We start from the raw sequence: 25,166 nt of genomic DNA, 5'->3' as shown, positions 1-25,166 counted from the left end.
GATTGGGTATGTTATGTTTTAACAACTTAGTAGAAACCAGTCACTATTTAAATTTTCTCACTAAATCACACAGAAACCAGGTTTATATATTTAGTGAAGTCATGGAAAATCTGCCATTAAAGTGAACCATCTCCAATCTAGAATGCAATATTCTTTTGGAAAAAAGAAAACTAAATGTCATAAAGATTAAAAATAAAAAACTTTGTGACATTTTGACTTGAAAATCAAAGAACTTCAAAATCTAGTCCTTAATGTTTTTACAAAAAAGTGTTCTTGAGAATATCATTAACTTTGAGTCCTGCATATCTATACTAATAAAAGGGTAATATGCTAATTAGGCGAACATCTTCCCAGACAACCTTCTGGACATCCTTCCGGACAAAGCCGCAGCAGCTGCAAGGGCCAAAGCTCAGGCAGCCACGGAGGCTGCGTGGGCCCAGGCTCAGGCAGGCAGTGGCAGCAGCAGTGGGCTCATGGGGGCAGCGCCTTTCTCTGATCCACCAGGTCACCTCCCGCAGAGGGAGGCCAGACTATGGCTTAGGCTGGGGGCCAAGGCACAGGCGGTTAGGGGCGATCCGGCTGGTGGAGGAGCAAGTTAGGGGTGATCAGGCCAGCAGGCAGAGGCAGTTGGGGGGTGATCAGGCAGGCAGGCAGGTGAGCGGTTAGGAGCCAGAGGTTCCAGATTGCAAGAGGGATGTCTGACTGTGGATCGGGCCTAAACCAGCAGTCGGACATCCTCCGAAGGGTCCCAGATTGGAAGGGTCCCAGACAGGCCGGGCTGAGGACACCCCACCCACGTGCACGAATTTCGTACACCGGACCTTTAGTCTTATATAATACTAGGGGCCCGGTGCACGAAATTCGTGCACTGGGTGTGTGTGTGTGGGGGGGGGAGTGTCCCTCAGCCCAGCCTGCCCCCTCTCACATACTGGGAGCCCTCAGGCATTGACCCCCATCACCCTCCAATCGCAGGATCGGCCCCTTGCCCAGGCCAGATGCCTCAGCCAGAGGAGTTGACCCTCATCACCCTCCGATCACCAATCACCGGATCGGCCCCTTGACCAGGCCTGAGGCCTCCGGCAGAGGTGTCAGGCCTGGGCAGGGGACCCCCAGCTCCCCGCGGTTGCAGGCTCTGCCCCTGCCCAGGCCTAACGCCTCTGGCCTAGGCATCCGGCTCGGGCAGCGGGGACCCGCAGCTGCAGCGGCCCTGTGATCGTGGGCTCCGCTTTAGGCCCAGGCAAGGGACCCCTAGCTCCCGGGACTGCCAGCTTCGACCGTGCCCAGCTCCCATCGCTGGCTCCACCCCTACTTCCTGCTATCACTGGCCAGGGAGGAAAAGGCGCCTGATTCTCCGATCATGGCTGGGTTTCCGATCACTGTCAGTGGCAGGGGGCTTCTTCCTGCTTTCCCTTTCGCCTCCCTGCATTGTGCCTACATATGCAAATTAACCGCCATCTTGTTGGCAGTTAATTTGCATATAGATAGCCCTGATTAGCCAATGAAAAGGGTATCGTCGTACGCCAATTACCATTTTTCTCTTTTATTAGTGTAGATTCTACTATCAACAGTATACTGAACGAATGTCTTATACCTTCATCTAATGGAAACATCTTTAATCTCTATTGGGAACTTTCTCAGTCACGCATAGTTTATTTGAAATCTAAAGGTTCTTTTGGTTCTGTCAGACTAAAATAGGTTGTTAAAACTAGAATTTTATACTTACCTGATCCTCCTTTTGTCAAGTATTTGTTCTTTGCATAAAGAACAGAATCTAACATAGATTCGAAAAGAAGAAAATAACCCTGCAGAAAACAGAAAAAAAAAAAATTGAGTTTGGAAATGTGTAATATCCTTACAGAAAGATTAGTTTAAATATCTGCCTACTCTTTCAATAAAAATATATATACTTTGTCTATGCCACAAAATATTCTGCAAAGTTTGAAATTATTTTTTGTAGTAAGTTCTCTACATAATAATTGTTAGAAAACCAGGCCAGGGTATAGAGTGAATCCAGAAAATTTATTACGGTAGAATCTACTGAACCTTTTTTTATCTGAGCTTCTACTTTCTAGACTGTTGTTTCTTTCTCATTAAAGAAATGTTTCAGATGGAAATTGTTGACAACACCTGTAACTCTCCAGAATATTGCAAAATTAATCTAGAGTGGTTCTTAAGATTTTGCTCTCAGGGGACGTCTGGACACATTTTGATTGTCACAAATGGGGATGGGGTAGAGAGATGCTACTGGCATCTGGTAGAGATAGCCAAGGATGCTGATGAGCATCCTATAATGCACAGAAAAGCCCCCATAACAAAGAACTATTTGGCCCCAGATGATATATCCTGGTTGATCTATCCTGGTCTAGAACATCATTTTCCAAACAGTTTCATGCCCCAGTGACTTTCTCTTTGGTTAAAAAAAAGGGGGTGGGGCGGGGAGAGTTGGCTTTAATACAAGAGATTTGAGAAAGACCAGATGCTAGGGGTTCATAGTGCACATTGGCACAATAAGAGTTCTAAGAAGTGTTAAGGTAAAGAGCACTGAGGAACATATTTTAACCACTCTTTGACTAGACACCTCTTTTTTTCTATTTAACAACTATCAACACCTTGCACAGCTAGTGTTGTTTGAAACACAGCCCCAATACACTCCAGATTTTAGAGAACAGTAATGAATCCTCTGCCAAGATAGAAAAATCATAGGTCAAAAGAAAAGATAACTTGTCCCTACTGGTATCACAAGCACAGTGCATTCTAACAGTATGCTACGGTTTATTAAGTAAATGACAAAGTAATCATAAGTGAGAGGTTAATGCCAGTTTCAGTTAGTCTTTCTCCTTCTAGGGGCCCATCCGCCAACAGCCCTGATAAGCAAGGAAAATTAAGTGCTCGGTGCAGAGCTTAGCACATACTATATCTATTGGTTAGGGTGTACCAATATGAATTTTACCCTGATGTTAGCATTCTAACTCAAAAACTGTTCTCACTCATTTGCTTTGTGTACAAATAACTGTTTGACAGGATAAATACAACTGCCTTTAACAACAATAAAGTTTTTTTAATGGTTTCTCTAGAACAATAAAATGCAAATCCGAATGGATAATCTTCCCAAGAGATTAACAGCACATTTAAATTACAGAAAACACAGCTCTCATGCTTGAATCACTTACGAAGGAAGCTAATTAAATTGCCGCTGGCAACTCTACTTTGGCATTTACCCCCAACACACTAATTCATTGATAAGAAAATAATTGCCTACAAAAGAAAGATTTTGCAACAAAGCTTTTACCAATCTATTTACATTAGGAAAATTAAGGATTTGGTGGAAAGTCTTTCTCTAGATAGATTTCTTCAGTAATATGTCTAACTCTTACAAGTTAGTTCCCCTTTAACATCATTTGTGTATTCAAAGCATAAGAGATTTTTGGAATTCAAATAAATCTTTATCAATCTGACATGACATGCAGATCTATGCACACAAATGCTAATAAATAAGCTTTCATCAACTGACTAAGGTGAATAATAATTTATGCTAAGAAATTATTAAAAGAGGAGGCATCACCCTGGCGATTTTTGCTCAGTGGTTAGTCAGCCTTCAGATCAAAGGGTTGTGGGTTCGATTCCAGTCAAGAACATATTACCTTAGTTGCAGGTTCCCTTACTGGGGTACCTGGGGAGGCAACCAATCCATGTATCTCTCCTGTCAATGTTTCTCTCTCTCTCTCTCTCTCTCTCTCTCTCTCTCTCTCTCTCTCTCTCTCTCTCCCCCTCCCTCCCTCCCTCCCTCCCTCCCTCCTTCCCTCCCTTCCATTCTTTCTAGAAATCAATGGGGGGGGGAAAAAAACACATCCTGAGGTAAGGATTTATAACAACAACAACAAAACAACAAAAGAAGAGGCATCCATTGGCCCTATGAGGAAAAGATCAGCTGATAAAACATGTTAATAGGCTGGAAAAAAAAATGGTTCCTATTTGTAAGAGTGCTGAAGGTTTAAAGAAAAAATAAAATAAATTCACATTTTGGCACAAATTAAGTACTCATTATATGCCAATCATTTTTGGAAGGGGGTATTAAAAACTCTTACTGATTTGGCACTGTGTCAAAACTGTTTCAGGTATTACTCTTTCAAAGCAGTTAGCTAAATCTAAGTATTTTGCTTCCATATGCTCAAATACCATCTTACTTTCATGTACTACAAACCAAAAAAAAAGTCTTTAATCAACAGGTTAAAGTACATCCTTCTAGCAACACGTTCCTTTATCGCATTTAAGATAAAGATACTATTAGCCATTCATCAGAGATTAAATTACACTGTATTTTAAATTGATATTATGGTCAATACCAATGGTATAGTGGTTGAGAGGATGGATTCCTGGATTTAATCCCAGATGAGCCCCCTTTTCTATTGGCTAAGTTAACATCATTATGCCTCAGTTTCTTCATCTGTAAAGTGACAGTGACAATGACATTGTATTTCATATAGTTGTTGTGAAGATTAAAATGTTCATACATGTAAAAGGTTTAGAACAATAAATTTTACTAGCCCAGATGAAAAAAATTAAGAGCTATGTAAAAAACATATTTGTAAAGGCTAATCAGAATTCTGAAATTATGTTTAATATTAGAGAATAAAGGTTTACCAGACTGTCCAGATTGATGTATTAACATTTATTTAGTGAAGAGTCTTATATTACAATCCAGAGTAAGAAGTAAAATTCCTTTTTCCCCAGGAGTTAATCAGAACACATTTTCTGTGTCACTTCTTTTTTCACATCAGCCAAGACTATGTGTATGTATATACACACCAAAATATGTAGTAATATATATATATATCTATAGATGCATCTGCTAAAAAATTATTTAAAATTAATAAAAATTTAAAAACCCTATCAAAACAACTTGATCAATTGGACACATTAGAGACAATTCCAAGATTCTTCTTAAAAAGATAATCCAGGGATTTTTCCCCTCCCCTGGGCTAAAAAATCAATTTTACTTAATACTCTGAACTGGTATTTATAGCTTAAGACTTTCCCATCCATTTGCTTTCATTTAATAAAATAAAAACCAATAGGCATTTTCCTACTTACCCCTTCATGATTACCTTAGCTAAGATTAGAATCCTGATAAGATAATATTAGAGATGGTTTCTAAAGTTCTAACTATTTAAAACAACCTAATTTTCAGATGAGAGAAATCAGTACTAGAGAGGTTAAGTAACTTATTTTAAGTCATGTTGATGGAAAAATAACACTGGACAATTTTTAGCATCTCTTACAAAACAGTGGCCTTAAGATTCAATTCCCAATGCTGCTAAACTCAATAGTGAGATAGACTGCAAATAAACAAAAGAAAGGAATCATCATCCCTGGCACTAAAAATACCTTCTCATAAATGCCATGTCTTTGCTTCTCATTTTTTAGAATCAGCCAACACAATAGGGTCAGAGAATTTATGAAAGTAAATGATCAAATGCTCTTCCTGATATATGTAAAGAAAGCATTCAGCACAGTGCCTGGAACAGAGTTAACACACAGACCATATCACAGAGCTCTTTAATTTGGTGGAAGTCACTATATGGGAGTCAACTACTAGAAGGTAGAACTAGACTAAGCTATATAGAAGGACACAGCAAGTCTTTTCCCATTTTTTTATCATTTTTGCTCTTCACTGGTGTATTATTAAAAAATACTGCCTGGTCGGCATGGCTAGTGGTTGAGCGTCAACCTATGAACCAGGAGGTCGCTGTTCAATTCCCGGTCAGGGCACATGCCCGGGTTGTGGGCACAACCCCCAGTGTGGGGCATACAGGAGGCAGCCGATCAATGATTCTCTCTCATCGTTGATGTTTCTCTCTCTCTCTCTCCCCCCCACTCTTCTTCCCTGAAATCAATAGAAATCTTTAAAAAAAAAACAAAACAACAAACTTTTGTCTGGTGGGTGTTGGTCAGTGGTTGAGCATTGACCTATGAACCAGGAGGTCACAATTCAATTCCTGGTCAGGGCACATGCCAGGTTGCGGGCTTGTTCCCCAGTAGGGGGTGTGCAGGAGGCAGCTGATTAATGATGCTCTCTCATCATTGATATTTCTATTTCTCTCTCCCTCTCCCTCTCCCTTCCTCTCTGAAATCAATAAAAAAATATTTTAAAAACAAACAAAAAACATAATACTTTCCTCTAGAAAGTATGTGTTTTGCTTTCTAAAATTAAAAATTTCAAATAATAGTGGTGATGACTGTTAAAGTTCATTGTGTTAAATGTCTTTATATGAATCATCTTATTTAATTCTTCCCTAAAGCACATTATTATTTCCATTTAACTGATAAGAAAACAAAGCTTAAAAATGTTAAATTACAACTTAAAATAAGAGGACTTAAAAAACAGCTCATAATCATGGAAACAGCTGAATGAGCCAAGATGTGAACTGTGGTGTAAAAACACAGGCCAAGTTCTGAATCATTATTTTATGTTGCTTCTTAAATTGATTTGCTGGATTGAAAATGAGATTTAGTATTTGCATTGTACTAGTTATAATTAAGTATTCAAATGTTCTGAAATAAAAAATTTCCCATAGAGCATATTAAACAAGAATTGAATTTACAGTAGATGTATGATTCATAGTATTTCAAATTGATAGTTTAGTTGGCAACTATTACCACCATTTTATTGTAAAAATTATCAATTTAGGAAAATCAATTGAAGTACCAGAATATATGTAGAATCAATATATATTTGTGAGCTAAATTAATATGCCTAGTTAAAAATATTAACAGATGAGAAGATTCATATAATATTGTTAATGGTTATTGTCCTTTCTCTCAACTTTCCACTTTGCTAAACTTCATTTTACTATAGGCTCCCTCCGTGACAGTATAGCCTTTAATTTCCTGGGAATTGTCCTTGGTTCTGACCAAGTCATTCATTACTGATACCAGAAGGCTTTGTTCCAAATGCCCTGCTCAAGACTGTAATTTCACAGGCTGCTGCTTCACCTGTAGGGGTGCCATCTGGAAGAGAATTATAGCTGGTATTTTCTCTCATAATGCTCATGGGGCATTCTTCTGTCCAAACTGACATTTACTTTTCAAAATTAAAATTTGCATTTACACTTAAAAAAATTAATTACTAAAAAAGGAATACATTGATTAAATCTGAGCTAAAAACATTAACATTAGTCATTAAAATGAGAACCTTATTTCCCAGTTCATATCTTCTCGTAATAAACGAAACTTGTGATATCTTCAGAATAAGTTTCTTTTGTTGTCTTAATTTTTTCCCATTCAAATAACTGAATTACTGTTATACCCTTAGGTAGAATTAACTATTTAAAAGAGCGAGGCAAGGGAGAAGCACAGGTACAATGAAGAGTGAATCTGTAGAAAGTTTAGTAACAAATAGTCAATAATCTCAACTTAAAGATAAAAATAAAAGATTACTTCCAATAAATAAACAAGCCTACAAAATCTAATTCCTAATTCTTAGTATGTTTCTGAAGTATAATCAATATTCGGTAACATTTTTTCCAATACTATTATAAATTCTATAAGATTTACTGTAGATTGAATTTTATCCAATTTAATTAGGACTACTAGTCATTTGTTAGTGGAAAACAGTATACTTTAAGTAAAAATATATAAATGCAAATTTGTTTAACAGTACCCTCTGAGCATGGATCGACTGTTTAGAATCCTCACCATCTTCCTTGCATAATAAACCTCACTCAAAATGAATTGTAAATAATTTCCAGTTTGGGTTATTTTAAAATAGAAAAAGACTTATTAACCAATGTCACCCCAATAAATTAGATAAAAAGTAAAAAAATAATAGAAAAAGAATTTGAGGCCATTTGCCAAGTGAAGAGTCCCTGAATTTAATAACTCTCACCCTCCCACACCTACTTTTTCAGAATTTGTTTTACTGATTATTTTATTCAACATTTTTTACAATCCTGTTCAATATCTATGTTAGTATTAGCTGATTTTACATAAATAAGCAGGTAAACAATGCAATAAGCTCTTGGTAAATGCATAACCCAACTGATAGGACAAAACAGGAACAGCATACTGAAGGTAACTTATTAAATTTTAATGTTTAAGGTAGCCATAAGAATCTAACAGGTGTTTTACAAAATTAATGCAGAACATCAATTCAACTGCATATCCATGTGACAAAAAATACTATCATGATTTCACCTTTCAAGGAAAGTGTTCTTTGACGCCCAAGATTAGGTTAGGTGGCCTTTATAATATCATCTAAATTGGAGGCTGTTATTAACAATGCATAGAAATTAGATCTTTAAAGCAGGGTTTCTCAATCCTGGCACTATTGACATTTGGGGCCACATAATACGTTATTGTGGGGACTGTTCTGTACATTGTAAGATGTTTAGCAGCATCCCTGGCTTTACCTGCTAGAGGCCAGCAGTACTCTCCTCCTGTTGCTACCCTTTCCTTCCCCCATTGTAACCTAAGATGTTTCCAGACATTTCTACTGCTCAAATAACCACAGAAGCGGAAAACTGGACAGCCTCCCTCCATGGAGAACCACTGCTCCAGAGATATCCAAAGAAGTAATTAGATAAGCATTTTCTCCCATCTACAGTGCTATTAGCTAAAAATGTACAAAACTTAAAATTTTACAGGATGTGTCTGATCTTGTCTGATCTCAGAAGATTTTATAAGGTTGTAAAGTTACCTCTTTTTATTTCACTATTATATTTATAATAGCCTTAGATATTGAACACCTGAATTGCAAAGATTTTTAGTGATTTCCCCAGTCTATAATTTGATGCTTTCATTTTAAAATGTACTGATGCTAACCATTTCATCACAAATATAATGAAGCTACATGAGTTTTAAAAGTAATTATGCAAAAATAGGTTGTTAAAAGGAAGAGTTATATGCCTAGTTATATATGTATGCAATAATGTAAACAGAACACATTCATATCTGTTTATAAATGCTTAGAATAGTACACAATTAATTAGAAAAATGATAAAGTAGACTAAAGGGCCAAAAATATTATCTCGGAAAAAACACAATACCTCAGAATAAAAAAGAAGCCAAGCCTAATCAAGATTAGATAACAACCCTAAAACACATAAAAGTATCTGATGTGCCTGGCCAGTGTGGCTCAATGGTTAAGCTTTGACCTATGAACCAGGACCTAGTCATGGTTTGATTCCTGATCAAGGCACATGCCTAGGTTGCAGGCTCAATCTCCAGTAGGGGGCATGCAGGAGGCAGCCAATCAATGATTCTCTATCATCACTGATGTTTCTGTCTCTCTCTCCCTCTCCCTTCCTCTCTGAAATTAATTTAAAAAATTTTTTTAAAAATCTGATGCAAAAACTGACTATTGAAAAGGGAAGCAAACAATTCCTATAGGTAGAAACTGCATTATTTTTCTTTTAGTACTTAGTAGAACAAGCAAACAATAAATATTTAAAAGACTAAATGATCCAATGGACAATTATATAACATTTCACCGAAGGATTGCAGAATACACATTTATATTCTAAGTGAATGTGGAACATTCAATGAGACATATGCTGAGCCAAAAAACAAATCTGAACACATTTAATGGAATGATAACATATATAGTATGACCTATATCAACCAAATCAAACTAGAAATCAGTAACAGAAAGATATATAAAAAATTTCCAAACACCTAAAATTAAATAACATGCTTCCAAATAATTTGTGGATTAAAGCAGAAATCACTAGGGTAATATTTTGCATTTAATAAAAACAATTGTGGGATGTTGCTATAGCCGTCATAAAGAGAAATCTGAAGGTTTAAGAGTGGTGGAAAAAACAAGGTATAGAAGAAAAATATGTAGAGTATGCTTACCTGCACTAAATATAAGGGTGGGGTTTGTAACCTGTTTTGTTCACTGCTTTATCCTGCCTAGGGCAATGCCCAGCAAATAGCAGCCACACAATATTTGTTAAATGAATGAGTGTCCCAAAGGGTGGGACGACACATACATATTTAAAATAGATTAAAATATTTCAGGTAGGATACACTAGAAACTAGAAACCAACTTTATTGGCAGATTCAAGGTAGGTCCTGAGTGGTAGGAAGGGGCAAAATTTGTAACTTATACGTATTATTACATAGTCCAAAAACCAAATTTTATATGTATATCACAAATATTTGTCAGAGCAGCTCCTACTTCATTATTATTTCACTAATCACTAGCTTCAATGCAAGAAGAATGAGAATAATGGTAATAACTACCACTTATTAAGAGCCTATTCTGTGCACTTGCTATTGTCCTGCATGATTACTTCCTTTTCCTCCTCTCATCCCTTACAACATACAGTTCTCATTTTTCAATGGCATGGACTTGTGGAGAACATAACTCAGAACAAGAGCTAATTTCCTCTGCATATTCTTCAAAGAGTTTGAAACACATTTATTAGTTTAAGTCGTTCCTCCACTAGATGGCACTCTCACTTAATCAACAAAAGACTGACCAGTCAAATTAGCCCCTTTCCCCAAAGCTAACTGTCCAATCAGCAAGTTTACAAAAAAAGAAAAAGTACCTGGAGATCTTTCCAAATGTACATGTGAACCTTACTCCAGAATCACAGAATCAGTTTCCAAGGACAAGGGTAGAGGATGAATCTGTTTTTCTAAAACAACTAGCCTGGCGCACAGATTCATCCAGGGCATGTCCGGCCCGTCTAGCCCAGTCCCAATCAGGGAGACAGGGGCCAGCTGGAGAGGGGCCACGGGAGGGCTCCAGGGCCAATCAGCTGGACCCCAGCAGCAAACTAACCTGCTGGTCAGAGTGTCTGCCCCCTGGTGGTCAGTGCGCATCATAGTGACTGTTCGAACAGTGAAATGAATGGTCAAACACTTAGCATATTAGGCTTTCATTATATTGGACTAGAGGCCCAGTGTACGAAATTCGTGCACTGGGAGGGGGGTGGCCCCTCAGCCCAGCCTTCACCCTCTCTAATCTGGGACTGCTGGCTCCCAACCGCTCGCCTGCCTGCTTGCCTGATTGCCCCTAACCGCTTCTGCCTGCCAGCTGATCAATGCCTAACTGCTCCCCTGCCGGCTCGATCGCCCTGAACTGCCCTCCCCTGCCAGCCCGGTTGCCCACAACTGCCCTCCCCTGCCGGCCCGGTCGCCCCCAACTGTCCTCCCCTGCAGGCCTGGTCACCCCCAACTGCCCTCCCCTGCCGGCCATCTTGTGGCTGTGGGCACTGCCATCTTTGAGGGCGGGGCAGTCAATTAGCATATTCCCTCCTTATCGACTGTGGGTGCCACCTTTGCAATGGTGTAAGGGTCAATTAGCATATTCCCTCTTTATTAGGTAGGATTCCCAACCTCCACGGTGGTTGATAAAAATCATTAATTATAACCGGATATTCTCTTAAAAATACAATTACATTATTAGATAGCACTTTATTAAAGAAAATGATGTTAAGGTACCCATATATAACAGAGTGATTCTATAATGCTTATAAATTATATACTTTTAAGGCTACAGAAAAGATGAACAACATTAACAGTCTGATTCAGGATTTAAGAACAAGGTCTCATTCCATTTCCAGCAACAATGCATTTCAGGAGCTAATAATCCTCTACGTACAACAAATATGATAGAAGAAATAAAAAGAACATCTTGTTAGATGCATCAGTAAGCTGGCTTTCACCTTGAAAGCATTTGCTAAACCTAGTGAATGAACATAGGAAAACAGGAGACAAAACCCCAAACTGGATATCCTTCAAAAGTCAAATGGTTAAGCCATGGTGCATCCATATCATGGAATACTACTCAGAAATAAGGAACATACTATTGATAGGTACTATAATTTGGATGAATCTCCAAGGAATTATATTAATTTTAAAAAGCCAATCCCAAAAGGTCACATAATACATGATTCCTTTTATACCACATTCTTTAAGTGACAAAATTATAGAAATTGAGAACAGATTACTGGTTGCCAGAGATGAAGGTGAGAACTGGAAGAGGTAGGTGGTGTGGCCATAAAAGGAGAACAGGTGGGATCGTTATAGGGATGGAACTGTTCTGTATCTCAATGGTATCAATATTAAGATCCTGGTTGCTCTACTGTGTAATAGTTTTTCAAGATATTCTCATTGACAGAAACGAGTAAAGAGTATAAGCGATCTCTGTATTATTTCTTATAATTGCGTGTGATAATCTATAATTATCTCAAATAAAAGCTTAATTGAAATAAAAATTTATAAAACAGATAATCAAATGCAATATGTGGACCTAACTCAGATCCTGATTCAAAAAAATGAAGTGTAAAAACAAAATAAAATTCATGAAACAATCAGGGAAATGTGAACACATACTAGATATTAAGGAATTTTTCATGTAACATGGAATTGTGGCTACACTGATAATTTTGTTAGGCTTCACAATGGCATAAGGAATATATGTATTTTAAAAGTCCTTATTGGTTAGAGATAGCAAGAAAAGGGTAATAGCATGGAGACAGATAAAACAAAAAAAAAGGGCAAATGCTGATAAGTTAGATGATGGGTGCATGAAGTTCAGTGAAACATTCATTCTATATTTTTTTACATTAAAAATGTTCCTTAGTCAACTGTTTTTATAATATTAAAATTAAATGCAATGGCTTTGCCTTTACTGTATCATTATTCCAGGTAAATGGCAATATGGGGGAGGGGGGAGTGCAAATCATTTAAGGTAAAACCCAGGCATCAAAAAATTTTCCACAGATAATTTCCTTGGAAAATAGATAGCATAACATTAAAGAGTACTAAACACTCAAAATACACAAGAACAAAGCACCATGAGTGAGGGGCAACAGAAACAATAGCAAAAGCAGTCCTATGTCCAATACTGCAATCAAAAACACAAAATGTAAAATAAGTATGTTATGATTCATTAAATGAAAAGAAGCTTGAAGATAATAATAATAAGCGAACAAAATTTTAAAAGAACCAAAAAAAATTCCTAAAACAAAATTGAAATAAAAAACTCAATGGATGAGTTTAACTAATTATTAGAAATAACTTTAGAGCCCTAGCTGGTTGGGGTCAGTAGATAGAGTGTCAGTCTGCGGACTGAAGGGTCCCAGGTTCGATTCTAGACAAGGGCACATGCCCAGGTTGAGGGCTCAATCCCCAGTGGGGGGCATGCAGGAGGCAGCCAATCAATGATTCTCTCTCATCATTGATGTTTCTCTCTCTCTCTCACTCTCTCTTCCTCTCTGAAATCAATAAAATATTTTTTTAAAAGAAAAAAAAATAACTTCAGAAAAAATTAGTAAATTGGTGGACTGAAATGAAAAAAACATTATCCAGAGTGCAGCCCAGAAAGTCAAAACATTAGAAACTATAAAGGAGGTTAAGAGGCATTAAAAAATCAACACACTGTTTCATGTACAAAAGAGTAGCAATGATGACTGTCACTGGCTCCAGATTGGAACTTAACACTACATTAAATCTGAACATTTCAAAATCTCCCTGAAACTCCAGCTATTTGGCTAAAATTATGTTTATTCAAAATTTTCAGCGGTAATGAGGAATGGCTTCTTGGTGGTAGTGCTGGCAGGAGATGGTGGTGGTGTAATTTTTTTTTTTGGTGGGGGGTGGGGGGAGGATGGGCAGGAGAGAGGAAACTGAGTCCGCAGGTCCCTTATCCATAATTATAAAATAAAACAGATTATTTTTAATTTTTTTGATAAATTCATTTAATGAAAATATATGCATCAAATACAGTTGTTGGTTTTTGTGTGCGTCTTTTTTTAAAAAATATATTTTTATTGATATTAGAGAGGAAGGGAGAGGGATAGAAACATCAATGATGAGAGAGAATCATTGATTGGCTGCCTCCTGCACCCCACTACTGGGGATCAAGCCTGCAACCTAGGCATGTGCCCTTGTCCAGAATTGAACCTGGGACCCTTCACTCCGCAGGCCAACGCTCTTATCCACTGAGCCAAACCAGCTAGGGCTGTTTTGTTTTTTCTGAATATATTTCTTTTATTGATTTCAGAGAGGAGGGGAGAGGGAGAGAGAGAAACATCAATGATGAGAGAGAATCATTGATCGGCTGCCTCCTGCACATCCCCCCACTGGGGATTGAGCCCACAACCCAGGCATGTGCCCTTGGCCAAAATTGAACCTGCAGGCCAATGTTCTATCCACTGAGCCAAACTGGCGAGGGATCAAATATGGTTTTTTACAAAAGCTTAAAACTGTCTAAATGATTAAAATTTTATCTATGTAGAAATACTATATACCTTATCTTTGTCGAACTGGCATATCAATAAGTCAAATCAGTTGTCAAATAACATTAGTTTTACTTTACACATTTAAAAATAAATATTCTGGAGGAACCAAGATGGCGGCGATATAGGCAGACGTGTCCCAGGTCGTGTCCCGGAGCAAATGGAGCGAGCAGCTGAAGCTAGTAACACTCACACCGAATTGGCGAAATTGCTCAGCTGGTGAGAGGGTTTACAGCCGGGAAGAGCAGAACTCCCCTGGTAAGGTAAAAAAAAACCAGGGATTTGGGCAGGAAAGTTTGCCAGACCTCTGAGCCCAGAGAGTCGGAGGGAGACCGCGTGGCAGACAGCCGTGTCCCTTGGGACAGGCACAGCCCCTGACGGGGGGAAAGGAGAACCGCGGGATTCCTGGCGCCGCCAGGGAAATTGAGAGCTGGGTTCTGTGATCATGGAGGACTGAGCCTAAAGGGGGCAGCCTGAAGAGCTGACCTGACCATGCAGTCCCGGTAAGAGAAGAAGCTTACAGAAACCAAGCCTTCCCCGTTTCCGCGGCCGGCATTTGTTTGTTTGTTTTCACTGAATCCTGTTCATGGGACATTTCGGATACAGACACTCACCTGTGCTGAAGAGAGGGAGAGTGTGCTGGGGAGTGGAATCTGGGGAGAGACTGAGGAAAGAGGGGGAGCCGGGAGAGGTGGTAGTGAATTGAGTGCTGAGACACCCCAGAGCCTGGGACTGGGGCAGCCACCCGCTCCTGAGAGGGAGTCTCCTCCCCCCAGCCCCCAGGCAAGGAGCACAGCCACACCCAGATTCCACCCTGTACGAGATCAAGGATTAAGATAACCTGATCAGTCCCTGGGAGTTAACAGGGTCTGGCCTATAGGGGGATTTTCAATCCCAGCAACAACATAGCGCCGGTAACTAACTATTACGCAGTCAGCTCTGGGCAGTGAACTTCCACTGGACAGAGAGGCCCTATAGCCTCAGAGGCCAACCCCAGAACACTGCCACCCAGAGGCTGACCCACAAACTGACTCTTTGCTAAACACAAAATAAGGCAGTCTGGGAAATAAATGCGGCATGCTTTAAAATAAGGACTGTGGTTTACAACACAGAGGAACAGTATATCGCAGGGAAACTCAACACTCTCCTGAATACCTGGAAGGTCTAAGGCGAGCCACACTGAAGAATAGAAGAAACGAAGGACCTTCACTACTGCAATTTTTTTTCTTTTTTCACTTTTTAACTAAGAAACCAATTTTTTTTTTTCATTCTTTTTTTTTCTGTTCTTTTTTTTTTCTTTCTTTTCTTCTTTTTCCATCACCTGATTTTACCCTTTTAATTACTACCTTCTTATTTTAAACCAGTATTATTACTGCTACCATTTTACCATTTTTTAAAGTGCCATTTTATTTTTTCTTTATTTTATTTTGGGATTAGTGTTCACCATTCTATTTTCATCGTTATATTATTGGTTGTTTCTAGTTTGCATTCATATCCAGGGAGCTGTTGCTGGAATTTGTTGGGATTAATGGCTGTTCTATAGGAGTATTCTCCTCATATAAAAAGTCTCTTCCCTCTTCCACTTCATTCTCTCTTTTCGCTCTTTTTTTTTTTTCTTTCTTTTTTTTTTTTTTCTTTTCTTTTCTCGCTTTTATTTTCCCCCTTCCTTTTTCCCAATTTCATTTTTGCACTCCCTTTTTTTGGTCCCTACTTTTCTTTTCCTTTTTCTCTTTTATCTTTTTCTCTTCCTTATCCCCTAATTCTCTTAATTCAGGTGGTCACCTTTAATTGGGGTTATTAATATCGTGAATATATTTGTGTATAGTGCCTGGTACGTGGTGCCTTGTTGTGTTGTATTTTGTGCCTTTAAATCAACGCAGCAGATCCAAGCAACAGCAACCTCCTGAGCACCTCATCCTCTGCTGAGGAACAGCAGCTGTACGTGAAACCTCGCCCCACCAGCCGGAAGAGCCACCACAGCTGTGAACAGCACCCACCAGAGGAGCTGCTGCCAACTGAAGAGCAGCTGCTACCACAACCGCCCGAAGAGCAACCACAGACCAAGGAGTCACTGCCACCAAGGGAGCAACCACTGAACAACTCAACGTCTAGATATGTCAGTGAGATCAAACATGGGTAGACAAAGAAACCCCCAAAGGAAAGAGAAGGAGGACTCTCCAGAAAAGCAGCTAAGTAATACAGAGGCATGCAACATGACAGATAAAGAATTCAGAATAAGGATCCTAGAGTGCATAAACCGGATGGAGGAAAAAATCGACAACCTCTGCAAGAAGCAAGAAGAAACAGATGAAAAAATCGATAACATATGGAAGAAGCTAGAAGAAACAGATGAAAAAATCGATAACATATGGAAGAAGCTAGAAGAAACAGATGAAAAAATCAACAACCTAAGTAAGACCCAAGAAGAAATGAAGAGTGATATAGCTGCAATGAAAAACTCCATTGAAAGTATCAACAGTAGACTAGGAGAAGCGGAGGACCGAATAAGTGAATTAGAAGACAAGGAAGCAAAACACACCCAAAATGTACTGCAATTGGAGAAAAAAATTAAAAGACAGGAGGAGAGCCTAAGGGAGCTTTGGGACAACATGAAACGAAACAACATACGAATAATAGGAGTACCAGAACAACAGAAAGATGAACAAGGATTAGAAAACCTACTCGAAGAAATAATATCAGAAAACTTTCCTGAGGTGGGGAAGAAAAAAGTCACACAAGCCCAGAGAGTCCCAAACAAGGTGAACCCGAAAAGACCCACACCAAGACACATCATAATCACCATGGCAAATGTTCAGGACAAAGAGAGAATCTTACAGGCTGCAAGAGAGAGACGGAAAGTTACATACAAGGGATCTCCCATTAGATTGTCAAATGACTTCTCAACAGAAACACATCAGGCCAGAAAAGAATGGACTGAAATTTACAAAGTGATGCAAAGCAAAGGACTGAATCCAAGAATACTCTATCCAGCAAGGCTATCATTCAAACTTGAAGGGGAAATAAGAAGCTTCACAGACAAAAAAAGACTAAGGGAGTTTGTCACCACCAAGCCAGCAATGCAAGGAATGCTAAAGGGACTGGTATAAAAAGAAGAAATAAAAAGCTCAGAAAGAAAACAGCCACACACACACACAAAAAGAAATGGCTACAAACAAGTACCTTTCAATAATAACTTTAAACGTAAACGGACTAAATGCTCCAACCAAAAGACATCGAGTGGCTGAATGGATAAAAAAACATGACCCATACATCTGCTGTCTACAAGAAACCCACCTCATTAGAAGGGACTCACACAGACTGAAAGTGAAAGGATGGAAAAATATCTTTCAGGCAAATGGAAAGGAAAAGAAAGCTGGGGTAGCAATACTTATATCGGACAAAATAGACCTCAAAGTGAAGGCCTTAACAAGAGATAAGGAAGGCCACTTCATAATACTAAAGGGATCAATACAACAAGAAGATATAACCCTGGTAAACATATATGCACCCAATGTAGGAGCACCCAAATTCATAAAAAAACTCCTGGAAAATATCAAAGGAGAGATCGACAACAATACAATCATAGTAGGGGACTTTAATACACCATTGACAGCACTGGATAAGTCCTATAGACAAACAATCAGCAAAGATACAGCAATCCTAAATGACTCACTAGATCAGATGGACTTAATAGACATCTTCAGAACACTTCACCCCAAAGCCAGAGAATATACGTTCTTCTCAGGTGCTCATGGGACATATTCAAAAATAGACCACATATTGGGTCACAAGCAAAGTATCCCCAAATTCAAGAAGATTGAAATCATAAAAAGCGTCTTCGCAGACCACGATGGCATAATATTAGAAATAAACTACAATAAAAACAACCCAAAATACTCAAACACCTGGAAGCTGAATAGCATGCTATTTAATATTGATTGGGTTACCAATGAGATCAAAGAAGAAATTAAAAACATCCTGGAAACTAATGACAATGAAAACACAACAATCCAAAACCTATGGGACACATTGAAAGCAGTCCTGAGAGGGAAGTTTATAGCTCTACAGGCCTATCTCAAAAAACAAGAAAAAATGGTAGTAAATCATCTAACTCTACAACTCAAAGAATTAGAAAGAGAGCAACAAGAAAACCCCAGAGTGAGCAGAAGGAAGGAGATAATAAAGATTAGAGCAGAAATAAATGACATAGAGACCAAAAAAACAATACAGAAAATCAATGAAACCAAGAGCTGGTTCTTTGAAAGGATAAACAAGATTGATAAACCTCTAGCCAGACTCACCAAGAAGCAGAGAGAGAGGACCCAAATAAATAAAATCAGAAACGATAGAGGCGAAATAACAACAGACCCCACAGAAATACAAATGATTGTTAAAAAATACTATGGACAGCTTTACTCCAACAAACTAGACAACCTGGAGGAAATGGACAAATTCCTAGAAAAATACAGCATTCCAAAACTCAATCAGGAAGAATCTAAAAACCTCAACAGGCCAATAACTATGGAAGAAATTGAAGCAGTCATCAAAAAGCTTCCATCAAACAAAAGCCCAGGACCAGACGGCTTCACAGGGGAGTTTTACCAAACATTCAAGGAAGAACTAAAACCTATCCTCCTCAGACTACTACAAAAAATTCAAGAGGAAGGAACACTTCCAAGCTCATTCTATGAAGCCAGCATCACCCTAATACCAAAACCAGGTAAAGACAACACAATGAAAGAGAATTACAGGCCAATATCCCTCATGAACATAGATGCCAAAATCCTCAACAAAATCTTAGCAAATCGGATCCAGCAGTACATCAGAAAGATCATACACCATGACCAAGTAGGATTTATCCCAGGGATGCAAGGATGGTACAATATCCGCAAATCAATAAACGTGATACATCACATAAACAAATTGAAAGAAAAAAACCACATGGTCATATCAATTGATGCAGAAAAAGCATTTGACAAAATTCAACACCCATTTTTGATAAAAACTCTCAGCAAGGTGGGAGTAGAAGGATCATACCTCAACATAATAAAAGCCATATATGACAGGCCCACAGCCAACATCATACTCAACGGACAAAAACTAACACCATTTCCCCTAAGAACAGGAACAAGACAGGGATGCCCCCTCTCACCACTCCTGTTCAACATAGTACTGGAAGTGTTAGCCATTGCAATTCGGCAAGAAGAAGAAATAAAAGGCATCCAAATTGGAAAAGAGGAAGTAAAACTGTCCTTATTTGCAGACGACATGATATTATACATACAAAACCCTAGAGATTCCATCAAAAAGCTACTAGACTTAATACATGAATTTGGCAATGTAGCAGGATACAAAATTAACCCCAAGAAATCTGAGGCATTTCTATACACCAATAGTGAACTTTCAGAAAGAGAGATTATAAAAACAATCCCGTTTACCATTGCACCGAAAAAACTAAGCTACCTAGGAATAAACTTAACTAAAGAGGTAAAAGACCTCTACTCAGAAAACTACAGGACGTTGAAAAAAGACATAGAGGAAGACATAAACAGATGGAAGAACATACCGTGTTCATGGATTGGTAGAATCAACATCATCAAAATGTCCATACTACCCAAAACAATCTATAAATTCAACGCACTTCCCATTAAAGTACCAACAGCATACTTCAGAGATCTAGAACGAACTTTCCAAAAATTCATCTGGAATAAAAAAAGACCCCGAATAGCTGCAGCAATCCTGAAAAAGAACAAAGTAGGTGGGATCTCAATACCAGATATCAAGTTGTATTACAAAGCCACTGTTCTCAAAACTGCCTGGTACTGGCACAAGAATAGGCATATAGATCAATGGAATAGAATAGAGAGCCCAGAAATCGGCCCGAACCAATATGCTCAATTAATATTTGACAAAGGAGGCAAGAACATACAATGGAGCCAAGATAGTCTCTTCAATAAATGGTGTTGGGAAAATTGGACAGATATATGCAAGAAAATGAAACTAGACCACCAACTTACACCATACACAAAAATAAACTCAAAATGGATAAAGGACTTAAATGTACGACAGGATACCATAAAAATTCTAGAAGAATCCAAAGGCAAGAAAATCTCAGACATATGCCGAAGCAATTTCTTCACTGATACAGCTCCTAGGGCACTTGAAACTAAAGAAAAAATGAACAAATGGGACTACATCAAAATAAAAAGCTTCTGCACAGCAAAAGAAACCATCAACAAAACAACGAGAAAACCCACTGTGTGGGAAAACATATTTGCCAATGACATATCTGATAAGGGCCTAATCTCCAAAATTTATAGGGAACTCATACAACTTAACAAAAGAAAGATAAACAATCCAATCAAAAAATGGGCAAAGGACCTAAATAGACACCTTTCAAAAGAGGACATTCAGAAAGCCAAGAGACATATGAAAACATGCTCAAAGTCACTAATCATCCGAGAGATGCAAATCAAAACAGCAATGAGGTACCATCTCACACCTGTCAGACTGGCTATCATCAACAAATCAACAAACGACAAGTGCTGGAGAGGATGTGGAGAAAAAGGAACACTTGTGCACTGCTGGTGGGAATGCAGACTGGTCCAGCCACTATGGAAGACAGTATGGAGTTTCCTTAAAAAACTGAAAATGGAACTCCCATTTGACCCTGTGATCCCACTTCTAGGAATATATCCCAAGAAACCAGAAACACCAATCAGAAAGGATATATGCACCCCTATGTTCATAGCAGCACAATTCACCATAGCTAAGATCTGGAAACAGCCTAAGTGCCCATCAGTAGATGAATGGATTAGAAAACTGTGGTACATCTACACGATGGAATACTATGCTGCTGTAAAAAGGAAGGAACTCTTACCATTTGCAACGTCATGGATGGAACTGGAGAGCATTATGCTAAGTGAAATAAGCCAGTCAATAAAGGAAAAATACCACATGATCTCACTCATTCGTGGACAATAGAGACCATTATAAACTTTTGAACAATAATAGATACAGAGGCAGAGCTGCCTCAAACAGATTGTCGAGCTGCAGCGGGAAGGCCGGGGAGGGTTGGGGGGCAGGAGGTAGGGGGGTAAGAGATCAACTAAAGGACTTGTATGCATGCATATAAGCATAACCAATGGACATAAGACACTGGGTGATAGGGGAGGCTAGGGGACTGTCTAGGGCGGGGGGATAAAATGGATACATATGTAATACCCTTTGTAATACTTTAAGCAATAAAAAAAAAAAAAAGAAAAAGAAAAAAAAAAAATAAAAAAAATAAAAATAAATATTCTGCTTTGACTTATTTCCAAAGTAAATTATAATAAGTCCTTACTAGTCTTTGGAGTCTTTTACACAAACATATTTAGGTCTCTAAAACTTAGAAAGTAGAAAAATAATACAGTAATTCTTTATTATGACTTTAAAAAGAAAAAAAAAGTTGATTTATGCTTTTTCAAAAAAGATTATGAATGGCCAGTAAATAAGGGCTATTTCAGAATCAAGTACCACAGAAAAATTACAGCTGCTTTTAAAATAATGCCACCATTCTGCCATTTATCAAATAAAATTAAATGCAGAAAACTGCTATCTTACTGGGGTTTTTTAAACCAATAAAAGCACTTTTTCTACTGATACTTACCATCCACTCAGATATAATAACATCCACTTTTTCTACAGGAAGATGAACTTCTTCAATCTTTCCTTTAATTAGTATGATAGTATCTTCAAGTTTATTTAATCTGAAAATTACCATAATGAATTAAATTAGTATGTTAAACAGATTCTGAAAACTAGTTAAATTACATAATTTCTTGACAGCTTTTCAAATTATTTTGTGGAACTGAAAGTATATTCAAAGTTTATTTCCTGGGCATATAATTACTTTTTGGTCACTTCATGAATGCCCAGGATTATTGTGAGTTAATAATGCAATACAGTGAACCAATATTTAAAACTTCATCCTGAGCCCTGGCCAGGTGCCTCAGTTGGTTGGAGCGTTGTCCCCTACACCAAGAGGTTGTGGGTTTGATTTACGGTCAGGGCACATGGTCAAGGCACATACCTAGCTTTCTGGTTGTATGGGAGGCAACTGATTGATGCCTTGATATCGCTCTCTCTCTCTCCTCTCCCTTCTTCTCTTTCTAAAAATCAATAAAAACATATCCTTGGGTGAGGACTTAAAAAAAATTTCATCCTGAAAAGAAATTCTAATTTTATCAAGAATACATGTCAATAAAGTTACTAGGTCTTTTGTTTAAGGGAGGGGTGGAGACAGACAGACTAGCCAACAAAAGTATGTTTTAAAGGGAAGTGTGTCATACTGAAGAGAGAATTAGAAGCCAGAAGCCCTTACTTTAAATCCCAGATTCTCTAGCACTTGTCAGCTAAGTGATCTTCAGCAAATTATAATAACCTCACAGAGCCTATGTGCTCAAGTGTAAAAGAGAATAATGATACCTGCCTATCCATGTCACGACTTACTATGAGGATCAAATATTTGTGAAAGCTATATATATCTTCAAGCACTACATAATGGTAATGATATCATCATAACAATGTGATGTATGCTGTATAAAACTTGAAATTGTGCTCCAATCATAAATTAATTTTGTCCAATGACATTCATTTGGTATTTTTACATGTTTGATCATAATATTAGCACAGACTTTTCACCCTCTCTTTTGTAATATGAAATAAGTAACGGAGTTAAAGAGATCATATCAAAATGCTAAAAGCAAGCTACTAAATTTATAACTAGTTAAATAAATTCTTAATCATCAAAGGACGTGTATGTCAATTATAAAGGATTTTTTTTCCTGCTAACAAAAAGGAATTTCCCATCTCAACTTCATCGAGGTATTTTTAACATAAAATAAAATACATTCATTGTAAGGGTAAATTTTGTTGAATTTTAAAACTGAGAGACTTGGGTAGCCTCCATCATCATCAATATATAGAACATTTCTATCTCCTCAAAAAGATTCATAGGTGCTCCTTCCCAGAAAATCTTCCTATCTACAGGCAACTACCGATTTTCGTCCCTTCCACTATATCTTAGTTTTCTATTTTGAGGAGTTTCATATCAATGGAATCATACTGAATGTATCCTTTTGTGTCTGGTTTCTTTCAACAGGCATACCTTTTAGATTCATACATATTTTTGTGTATATAAGTAGCTCATTCTTTGTTATTGGTGAGTAGTATGTCACTGCATGATAAAATACAATTTTATTTATCCACACCACTGTGAATGGAATTCTGGACTGTCTCCAGCTTTGAGCTATAAAGAATAAAGCTGCTATAAATATTTGTGTGCAAGTAGAATTGCCCTATCGAATGGCAGTGTATAACTAATATTTTAAAGAAACTGCCAATTTGTTTTAAAAAGTGCATGTACAATTTTACATTCCCACCAACAATATATGTGCATTCATGGTTATTCAAATCCTTGTCAACATTTAGCATTATTAATATTTTAAATGTAACTGCATGGTGAGATTTCACCATTGCATTTTCCTAATGACCAAACATATTTTTAATATGCTAAATGGTCATTTTCCTGTACTGTCTTTTGTGCAAATTTTTTGCCCATTTTAAAACTCGGTTCAGTTGTAACATTATTATTTAGTTTTAAAGAGTTCTTTACATGTTCTGGATAAAAACCTTGTCAGATTTATGTATAGTGAAATGGAGGTGGGTGGGATTCTAAAATAAAATAGATTCATTATAGTTCTTGTTAGTTATGCATATTATAACATATTTTTATGTTTCATACACTTAATGTGTGTTATATTTCACATAAAAGTTAAAAAAAGGATGCCTATATCATATTTAAGTTTTTTCAAGGGAATATTTCATATAATTCTTTCTGACAAAATTGCTACAATTGCTTACTATTGACTGAAACATTTATTAAGGCTTTAACAGTTACAAACACTTCAAAGAAAACAAAAGCAAGCTTCTTAAAAGAGAAAACTTTTCTCATTGCCTAAAAATATCTTCAGAATGCTTATGCAGAAACAAGATGTGCTCTGTAAGAGGCCATCTGCTCAGGCTGTTTATTGTCTCCTACAAGTCATAATCCTATTTGCATCAGTAATTACTTGTTCAAATATAAATATAGCGGGAAAGATTAAGATTTCAGGGAACACACAGAAAATAAATGACAAAGGCCATAATTCCCAGTAATTCTGTATTAAATAGCTTAATACAGATATTATTTACATAGATAACCTCTTTCATGAGACTATTTACCTTAATCACCATCTAATATCTCATTCATGAAAAAAACTATAGATTTTACTTACTGTTCTCAAGCAGCTCCTCACTAAACCTTACTTTAGCATAAAAACATTCTAAATGAATTCTATCTCTGGAAACACCTGCTCAAATACTACCATAGCTTTAATCTATAGAAATATGACATTGCAATAAAAAAGGTACCTTAAGTAAATCTCTTAACTAATCCAACAGGCAAAGAAATTACTAATTTTTGAGTGTAAATTTGTTAGAAAAATGAATACTTTCCTATCTCATAACAAGATCATAGGTAACTGTCAGTTCCCTATCCTCTCTTATGTCTTCTTAACATAAAAACATCTCCCCTTTCTTTAATTTAAAAGGGAGGAGAATTGGGTAGGGAAGTAAAATTGGCTGCACTAGAGAGAATGAATGACAGAGAGCCGTGGAAGGCAAAGACAAAGAACAAATAACTGAGTCAGTTACATGCAGATGCATTAATTCAGGTGGGAAATGTAAAAATGTGAATTAAGGCATTCACACAGTTATTGGGTAATGGTGCTGTCTATTCCATATACCTGAAGCCATGAACCAAGATAAACTAGGATGACAGCATATTTAAAGTAAACATGAAGATTCCTGATGTGCACCTGGTATCTGACA

General features: G+C 37.6%; 1 protein-coding gene across 2 annotated transcripts in view; it reads right to left on the bottom strand.

The window, feature by feature from the left end:
- The window catches only part of PRMT3 (protein arginine methyltransferase 3), a 105,037-nt gene that overhangs the window by 53,624 nt on the left and 26,247 nt on the right, over positions 1 to 25,166 (bottom strand). For both annotated transcript variants that reach the window (XM_059709144.1, XM_059709143.1), the window contains 2 exons: positions 21,904 to 22,003; positions 1,724 to 1,802 (listed from right to left, as the gene is read on the bottom strand). In XM_059709144.1, the coding sequence (XP_059565127.1) occupies positions 1,724 to 1,802; positions 21,904 to 22,003 (179 nt within the window). The remainder of the gene's footprint in view (positions 1 to 1,723; positions 1,803 to 21,903; positions 22,004 to 25,166) is intronic.

Source organism: Myotis daubentonii, chromosome 9, assembly GCF_963259705.1.
Source record: "Myotis daubentonii chromosome 9, mMyoDau2.1, whole genome shotgun sequence".
Lineage (NCBI taxonomy): Eukaryota > Metazoa > Chordata > Mammalia > Chiroptera > Vespertilionidae > Myotis > Myotis daubentonii.
The sequence above is the reverse complement of the archived record's forward strand: the minus strand, read 5'-3'. Positions and strand labels throughout refer to the sequence as shown.